We start from the raw sequence: 9,668 nt of genomic DNA on the forward strand, positions 1-9,668 counted from the left end.
ATTATGTACTGCATACTGGTAAATTAAGTGATCTTATCTATGGGAAGGCAATGGCAGCCCATGGTAAAATCATTTGGAACTCTGAGGAGGAAGAACAGTTTATGTTGTTGCTCTCTTCCCAAACAGTCTTAGCTTTTCCTACATATATCAGGGATGTTACCCAAATGGTAGAGAGTAAAGAGGGATATGACATTGGTCGTGATTTAAAGATGGTGATGTTTTTTTTTTTGGTGGGCTATTAGATATAACTGGGTTAATCACGAACATAGAGGTTTTTGTTCTTTGTTGCTAGGCAGAAGACTTAGGTGACCTAGGGTCGAAGTGCTTGCTCTTACTTCAATCCATGGCTGTCTTTTGTCTCTCTTCAAACATTGTGATGGGAGCGGCACCAGGATTAAGCAGAGTTCAGGCTAAAACCTGTCTCTCCTTTGCTATCTTCTTGATTGATTACAGCATGAAGGATGGTTGTGTTAGGTTTGAAAGATTTAAATATGGACTTGTCATGTCCAACAATCAGTCTTCAGGTCAAGCCCGGGAGAGCCGGGGTAGAACAGAGTTTGAACTAAACATAAGTGTTTTTACAAGATAAAGAGATTGATTGATTGGATTACTAATTGATTCTGAACTGAATGAAAGTCGAATTTAGCCACCATAAAAGACAAAGGAAGTGGGAGGGCCAATAAAGAAGCAAGGGACAGTCTCAAAAATAAAGGCATGGCAATTGGTTGATAAATTACCTAAGTGATTGTTTAGGTAGGTGGTAATATTGACACATGAGCATAACTATGTGTCAAGAGGGGGGAAGAGGCTAATGGTAGGATTAAATAATATACGAAGGAGAGGACAATATACTTTTTAAAAAACAACATTTTTTTAGATATAGTCTAGAAAGAGAATGCAGTCAGAAATTGTTAGATTAATCTGAACATGTGTGAAGATAGTTTATTAACCACACCCGTATGTCAGAGGTTTTGTGCCCCACAGATGAACTAAAGGAGAAGGTGACCCACTCTATCTAACCAGGTGACTGGTGAGCATCCAGTCCCTAAAGAAGAAAAACTGGAAGCAGGCCTGTTGGGAAGGGCCCTATCAGGTTATATTGGTCACTGCCTTTGCCATTAGAATAGCAGAAAGAGCAACCGGGTTCCATGTTACCCACTGCAAGAAGGTAAGACCACATACAAGCACCACTGAACACACGCAGAGTTGGAGAGAAGAACTACACCAATAGGGTCTGGGGTCAGCTCTGTTAACGAAGATCTCCTACCCCGACCTATCATCACTGTAGTGTGTTCTTAGGGTGTGAGTATGGGGTGGTACCAAGCAGAAGGACTAAAGGCAGGAGAGGGTTGGCGGTTTTGGGGAATATGGGTGACCCTGAGCTGCATCATAGTCTCGGCAATAGTCTTGGTATGTCAAGATCCACCACCACCCCGCACCAATTACGCTATGGCCTTACCATTATTAAGAAATAAAAGGGAAGCGACCCGACATACTGACCGTCAAGGACGAGTGATCTACAAAATAGGAGTCAGAGAAGGGTTGGGAGTAAGATTCAAAATTAGGATTAGGGATCTTATCAGGGCGGATAAACAAGCAACGTGGGATTATAAAATCCCATTGTATTTATGTTCAGCTCCCTCGGCGGATTGTTCCTGGGCTCAGGTATTTAGACATACTGGGGGACGGAGATATGAGACGGGGGGTGGGGGGCTGGACGTCCAGATGGAGGATAAGAAGGTATAACGACATCCCCACGGAGATGGTAGTAACAATAGTAAAGGTCACTAAAGAGGACATGAAAATAACTTACTGGGCTTGTGCGGACGAATACGGACGGGATACTTGTCTAAGATTACATTTGATGGAGTCGAAAGATATGGAGGGCACAGGTACTGTCATTAATCCATTAATAGCAATAGACCGAGTAGATCAGTCAAGGGATGACAGAGTCAATTCGACTAACCCATCCACTATGAAAGATTTTCTCCTCCAAGAATGGAACCAAGGGGAAGTAGAGGGGGTCCCTGATGAAAATCTTTGGTTAAAGTGGATGAAGTACACCGCTAGGGCCTTGGGGGAGACCATTTGTTATGCATGCTCCATTGGGCGACCGACACAAAGGCAATGTTTCCCTGTGGTCCAATCAAAAAGAGCCCAATTGCACAGGGATTGGGCTGGCAAAGTTGACTTACTCGGCCAGCCCACCTAGATTCACTTTAACTCCTGGCGAATACCAGTGTTACAGACATAGAAATGGCACCCGTAACTTGGGTGATTTTGATGGCTGTAAGGAGATAATTAATGTGACTGATTTAGATAAGGAAGGGAGGGGAAAAAGTATGAACCTTACCATCCCTCTGACTGATGTGTGGTGGGCATGTACTAACAAAGGGAGCATTCGACAGACATTACCAGAAGGATGGGTGGGTACTTGTGCACCAGTATTGTTGGTCCAAACCTGTAAGAATTAGTCATCAAAGACCAGTGACAGGAAGAATAATCAGGAGGAGAAGAAATATAGGTCAGGAAGGAAATAGCCCAATTTGGATAGATGGTATAGGCATCCCCAGGGGTGTTCCAGACAAATACAAAGCTATGAATCAAATATGGGAGGGTTTTACCATAACATTTTTCTGGTGGGTGACAATAAACAAGAATGTGGATTGGATCAATTATATCTATTACAACCAACAACGATTTATTAACCAGACTAGAGATGCAGATAGGGTGGTTTGATGAAATGTTAGGTAAATGGAAAACCATAGCAGCCACCATCTTAGGAGCGGTCAGTGTTTGTATGGGTATTCTTGTATTATGTGGTTGTTGTCTTGTTCCCTGTGTCCGAGGATTGGTGAGTCAGGCGTTGGTGAAATGCAGTATCTAAACAATGATGAGAGATGGACTGACTCCGGACTCTGACCAGGGGAATGTGAAAAACGATCCTCCAGGCTTGGTGGATGACGAGGATTTGGACCCTGAAAGACCGCAATTGGATGAAATGTTTATTAGTTCTGACGTAATCTCTGAGATTAATCATGCTTGTAAAATACATTTATCCTGAATGTGAAAACATTTAGTCAAAGGGGTGGATTGTTAGATTAATTTGTATTTTAAGAAGAATGACTAAAGGATTTCACCCCAAATACAGTATAAATGTGTGAACGGTGTTAAGAGTTATAATGTAGTGGCAACCCACTAACAGAGGGGGGCGGGACTAAACATTCCAGGGTGAAGGAGACTGCGGAAACTGTTTAAGAAAGCCTCCTAAAGGTGGGCGGAGCAAAGTGCCTTTGTGTGTCAAGGGGTATAAAACAGTATGTATGGGTTTTGGCGCCAGAGCTCTCCATGAATAAAAATACAGATCATTCTTGCTGGTTGTGGACCTTGAATCATTTATGATTAAAACCAGAGCCTTACAACCCCTGGTAATTTACATTTTACATTTACATTTTAGTCATTTAGCAGACGCTCTTATCCAGAGCGACTTACAGTTAGTGAATACATATTTTTTTTATACTGGCCCCCCATGGGAATCGAAGCCACAACCCTGGCGTTGCAAACGCCATGCTCTATCAACTGAGCTACATCCCTGCCGGCCATTCCCTCCCCTACCCTGGACGACGCTGGGCCAATTGTGCGCCGCCCATGAGTCTCCCGGTCGCGGCCGGCTGCGACAGAGCCTGGATTCGAACCAGGATCTCTAGTGGTACAGCTAGCACTGCGATGCAGTGCCTTAGACCACTGCGCCACTCAGGACCCTGTAATGATTCAAGTAATGATTCAAGCTTAGGTTGAATTAGAGATAGAAATTCTCATGACACACCTCCAGCACCACAGCCCCTACAACACCCTGCTCTGTCAGACTGACCTAATCCTCCTTGACACCTCCAGCACCATGTTCTGTCAGACTGGCCTCATCCTCCTTGACACCTCCAGCACCACAGCACCCTGTTCTGTCATTACACAGAGTGAGGAACAAACGTGGCAGAATGACAAACAGCCACAGGGCTGGCAGTAGGCTGGAGTGTGTCTCTCTCTCTCTCTCTCTCTCATTGATCACATTCCAAGAAAAGTGTTCATCATTAACATACACCCACATGCCCAACAGTTTCCTCTCTTTTTTACAATGACTCTTGCTCATTCACATTCCTGGCCTCATGCTACCTCTGGTGTTCTCTGAGCAGTTACAAAAAACATCAGCTGCACACTCTGGCTGTGTCTCAAATGGCAACCTGTTCCCTATTTAGTGCATGTGCGCTACTTCTGATCAGAGCCCTATGGGATTCTGGTCAAAAGTAGTGCACATTATAGAGAATAGGATGCCATTTGGGATGTTCACTCTGCCTGGCCCTCCATCCCCAATCACAGGTGACGGAGGGCGAGGGGGTGAGAGATGAGGATTTCTTTTTTTGCCAGGCTCTCTCTCAGAAGTTCTGACTAATGGTCCTCAGACAAGAGCCACCAAAACATAACAGTACGCAAGCCAAGAGCCATGAGACTGTGGAGCAGAGCCAAGGGTCATAGGTAAGCTCTACTCTCTCACACTTACACTCTGGAGTGCTCACCCATCCCACCAGTCCAGGGCCAGGCAACACTACTGCTGCAATGTTTGTTCAGAGAGAGGGCGAATTTATGGATTAGAGGCAGCGAGATGGCCTGTGACACAGCTCTGGACTGAGAGGCTGCAGGATGGAATATTGATTTGGCAGGGCTAAGCTGGAAACCATGTAGATTGTGTGCGAGGCTTCCACTGGCTATCATGTAGAAATGTGTTTTAATCAACCCCACAATATCAATAGTAAAATGTTTAATCAGGGCTTCAGCACTAGATGTTCAGTACAAACAAAGGATGGATCAACTGTCCTGCTTAGAGCTGGCGATTGTAACCAGGCTGCAATTAACAGCAGTCAGCCTTCTCTCTTGGGACCTTCATCTGACGCACAACCATGAAAATTACAACACAACACAGGCTGCACACACAGCCCCAGACCTATTACTGTAAGATAAGATGCTCTGTCATTATTTGCAAAGAAACAACAACAGTGTGTGTGAGTGAGTGAGTGAGTGAGAGAGAGAGACCACAGTTTCCTCAGGTTGCAGTTACACCCTACAAGTGTGACAGGCATAGTCAAATAGGGGAAGCAATAATAGCTAACCCAAATGCTTCTCAAAAGCATTATCATGCATAGGGCCTATTTTTAGAGATTTTAGTCTTCATAACATTGGAGTATTTCAGACTCTCCTTTCAAATGTCTGGGACAGTGAAATGTTAAAGAAATAGGGTGTATCATAGAATATAAGTAATCATCTTACAAATGATTTGATATGTAAATGCCTGGTTTGGCACACAGGAGGCTATTGTATAAGTCAGTGCTGCTGCTGTATGCACTACGGTCAGTCCAGTCAGTCCACACAGGAAATCAATGAGCCAGTTAATTAAGTGCAATGAAACACTCTAGGCACCAACACCAGGAGAACTGGCCTTGTGTATCATAGCAACACATAGCCTGTGGCATATACACAAAAATGTATGCACGCATGACTGTAAGTCGCTTTGGATAAAAGCGTCTGCTAAATGGCATATTATGAACAATGCACATCTAATAGCAGTAACTTGCTTCCCTAGCTACAACATAACCTTGTACTTCTGAATTTGCAAGTTCAAAACCAGCCTAAACCTGCATATGTACACAAAAGTAATCCTTTCTAGGCTACGGTAAGGCAATGTCAAAGGTCAGCATACAGCAAATGTTTTACACTACGTGATCCTTAGCGCTCAAGTCCATGCAACAATCTCACAGAATCACCATGGCCCCATGACACAGGGTTGTGAGCTTGCTGATACGAGGCCATTACCTTGAAGGGTTTTCAACACGTGCCTATTAGACTAAGTGCCAAAGATTACAGCCAGTCCAGGTCAATACAATCAAACTATGACTCTAGGAGGTAAGCTATCTATCGCAGACAGCGTCAAACGTCATCCATCTAATGTATCCAGGCTTACAAGCTTAGATTTCTTACCTACTGCCGGAGCATCGTACTCATCTCCCAGCAGGATCTCTGGGGCAGAGTAGGCCAGCGAGCCACAGCTGGTGGTGAGCTTCTTCCCTGGCTGAAATTTGTTGCTGAAGCCAAAGTCAGTGAGCTTCACCACGCCCTGCTTCTCAAAGAACACCACGTTCTCCGGCTTGAGGTCACGGTGCACCACGTGCAGCCGGTGGCAGTAGGAGATGGCATGGACGATCTGGGCAAAGTACTTCTTGGCCAGCTCCTCGCTGAGGCCCTCCTCGTGCTTCATGATGTAATCGAACATGTCTCCTCCATCGCCCAGCTCCAGGATCAGGTAGAGCTTGGTCTGCGTGTCGATGACCTCGTAGAGCCGGACGATGTTAGGATGCTGCACCAGCTTCATACAGCGCACTTCCTGGAACAGGTGACCCGTGGCAACCGTGTCCAACTTGGTCTTGTCGATGACCTTGACCGCCACCTTCTCCCCCGTGAAGACGTGGCGCGCCAGTTTGACCACGGCGAAGTGGCCCCGGCCCAGCGTCTTGTCCAGGTCATAGAGCCCTGCGATCTTGCCATCATACCCTCGCTTGAAGCCTGCCATGGCTGGGGATGGGTTTTACGCAGTCTCGTGGGTCCAGTTTACTTGAACACGTTGGATGTTAATGTCGTGCCCATGATGCCCGCTTCCTAAGAGTCACAATGAGAGAAAATCAAGTCAGAATATCAACAGAACAAAACTTCACTTAAAAGTGACTAAGGAAATAAGGCCTATCGCCTGACTCGAACCTTCAGCTTGGAACATTCTCACAGATTTGTACTGGGGTGTAATCATTACTTCAAACAGTTGTTGTTTTGCAACAGAAATTACAGTTTCTATTGGGCAGGTTCAGCAAACAGTTAGGGCACTACCTGAATCTGTCCAATAGAAACGCTAGTTTTCGTTGCAAAACAGAACGTTTTGTGACTGTTTGGAGTAATGATTACACCCCTGATAGGGTCTAGCAGTGAAGCTGGTAGATACATGAAGAAAAACGACAATTTTGATGTTGGACATATACCACAGTGTCCCCCGACCCACCCGTCTCAGTCTCCAGTATCTATGCTGCAATAGTCTATGTGCCGAGGGGCTAGGGTCAGTCTGTTTTATCTAGTGTAATCCTCCTGTCTTATCTGGTGTCCTGTGTGAATTTAAGTATGCTCCCTCTAATTCTCTCCCTCCCCTCCCGGAGGACCTGAGCCCTAGGATCAGGACTACCTGGCCTGATGACTCCTGGCTGTCCCCAGTCCACCTGGACGTGCTGCTGCTCCAGTTTCAACTGTTCTGCCTGCGGCTAGGGAATCCTGACCTGTTCACCGGACCTGCTACCTTGTCTCAGACCTGCTGTTTTCGACTCTTTCTCTACCGCACCTGCTGTCTCGACCTCTGAATGCTTGGCTATGAAAAGCCAACTGACATTTACTCCTGAAATACTGACCTTTTGCACCCTCTACAACCACTGTTTATTATTTGACCCTGCTGGTCATCTATGAACGTTTGATCATCTTGAAGAACAATCTGGCCTTAAAATGGCCATGTACTCTTATAATCTCCACCCGGCACAGCCAGAAGAGGACTGGCCACCCCTCAGAGCCTGGGCCCTCTAGGTTTCTTCCTAGGTTCCTGCCTTTCTAGGGAGTTTTTCCTAGCCACCGTGCTTCTACATCTGCATTGCTTGCTGTTTGGGGTTTTAGGCTGGGTTTCTGTATAGCACTTTGTGACATCTGTTGATGTAAAAAGGCCTTTATAAATACATTTGATTGATTGAATTTAACTTACAAAAGGGTTGATTTAATATCTAACATTTAGCCTTAGACTCACTGAATTCCAAAGTTGCAAGGAATTTTGACTGACTGGACAATTGTGTTTAGCCTATTTGCAGGTTATACTGGTAGGATTGAGTTAATGCTGTCATTAACCCCACATGGGTTATATTCAAAGACACCCGTGCCTCAAAGACGATCCTTCATTCATAATCAATGGACGCTACAGTATTTCCCTCTTGAAAATGTAGCCATAACCTACACCACACATTACTAAATACCTAGGTAGCTACAATGACAATGTACCTATGAATTGAAGCCAATACTGTACTGCTAATGTATGCATACAGGGAACATAACTACTAGTTACAGAAATTGGAAAGTATTTAGTTAGGTAACGTCATTATTTTTAACTACCACACAATAGCTAAATGGGATCATCAGGCCAGGTGATTTGGTTGTCATGACAAACTACAGTAGCTAGCTTACTAACTTAGCAAACGATAGCTAGCTAGCTAGTCAATTTAAAGTGGCTAAAAGTTAGTTAACTAGCTATTTGTCAGAGAGGATTATACTTGGCTAGCTAATGTTTAAATTAGTTGGTCCATGGAAGCAGTTGGCTAGCTAGCTAACGTTAGCTTCCATCACGAGACAGAGAAACAGCTTGATAGGCCCGGTGTTAGCTACGTTACCGTACTCGTGCCTCGTTCATTCACCGAGTAAAGCGTTAGCTATCTAACAGTAGCTAGCTAGTTAACTAGCTAGGTATTACTGGGTCACAACATATTTTGACGTTGGATAAACTCAGCTGACGGCGCCGATTCAATTGTAATTTCCTCAAATAATTGTATGAACGAACGTTGGTTAACGTAAATTGAGCTAACGTAACGTTACCTCAAATATACTGATAACTAACCTAGCTACAAGCTAACAACGGCTGGTCGGACTTACCCCTCTCTCTCCAGTAAACATCAAGACGAAATCTTTAGCTAGCTAGTAGACTGGATGATAAATCAGGTCCTTCCTTCTACCCTCGATAAAGTATATTATTAGCGAATCTTATCCTCCTCCTTTGCGATTACCAACGACACTCACACCGTGCCTATGCCCAAACCTCATCAGTGAAACAAGGCATTGCAACGTTCCTGGGATTGAATTGCAGCCCTCATCGGAAATCGTTCTCCTCACAGAAACGGTTGCGGCGGCGCAGTAAGTGTGTGGGGCACATAGAGATAGATAGAAGACTAATTTTTTATATGTTGGAATCATGTCCATGAAGTTAGAAGTCCCACCCAGTAGACTACATTAAAATGGTGGAAGCCCTCAATGGCGCTGCCCATGCTAATAAGGCCTTTTGGGCACTACTAGGCCTCTATCATTCTCTATGGTTGGGCATCAGCCGCATTCATTTCTGACGTCAAAGAAATGTAGCTTGCTGGAAAGAATCCCACAAAGGTCCAATACCAATGAAGAGGTCCGCATTTAATAATTGTATTTCACCAAGGCAATATGTGAAAAAAATACACATTAGTAGTTAAACACATCACTACTGAGCACAGTAACGCAGTAATGGACCTCCAATTTCATGAAAATAATTTCACCAGGATAAAAAGCACAACAACCAACATCATCATGAGGCTGTATGTATGGCTTGGATATTCTGCCGTTGTTATAGCTAGCTGTAGTCCAAAACATGCATGCATACATACACATCTAATAAATCTAATATACATCCAATGGGTATGACCATTGTCTTGGAAATTACTTGATCCGTACCATTTCAGCCAAAAAAATCGGACATTACTGCCAATAACGGTAGATTTCCATAGCTGTTAAATATGAGACTGTGCTGCCCT

At 44.5% G+C, this 9,668-nt stretch overlaps 1 protein-coding gene across 1 annotated transcript in view; it reads right to left on the reverse strand.

Moving 5' to 3' along the window:
• LOC311119458 (SNF-related serine/threonine-protein kinase-like) overlaps window positions 1–8,974 on the reverse strand; it is a 61,986-nt gene extending 53,012 nt beyond the window's left edge. The window contains exons 1-2 of the mRNA XM_084157746.1: window positions 8,764–8,974; window positions 6,025–6,699 (exon numbers count right to left, since the gene is read on the reverse strand). Of these exons, the coding sequence (XP_084013872.1) occupies window positions 6,025–6,613 (589 nt within the window). The 5' untranslated portion in view covers window positions 6,614–6,699; window positions 8,764–8,974. The remainder of the gene's footprint in view (window positions 1–6,024; window positions 6,700–8,763) is intronic.
• Between the last annotated feature and the right edge of the window lie 694 nt (window positions 8,975–9,668).

This window comes from Coregonus lavaretus (assembly GCF_964263955.1).
Source record: "Coregonus lavaretus genome assembly, chromosome: 3".
Taxonomy (NCBI): domain Eukaryota; kingdom Metazoa; phylum Chordata; class Actinopteri; order Salmoniformes; family Salmonidae; genus Coregonus; species Coregonus lavaretus.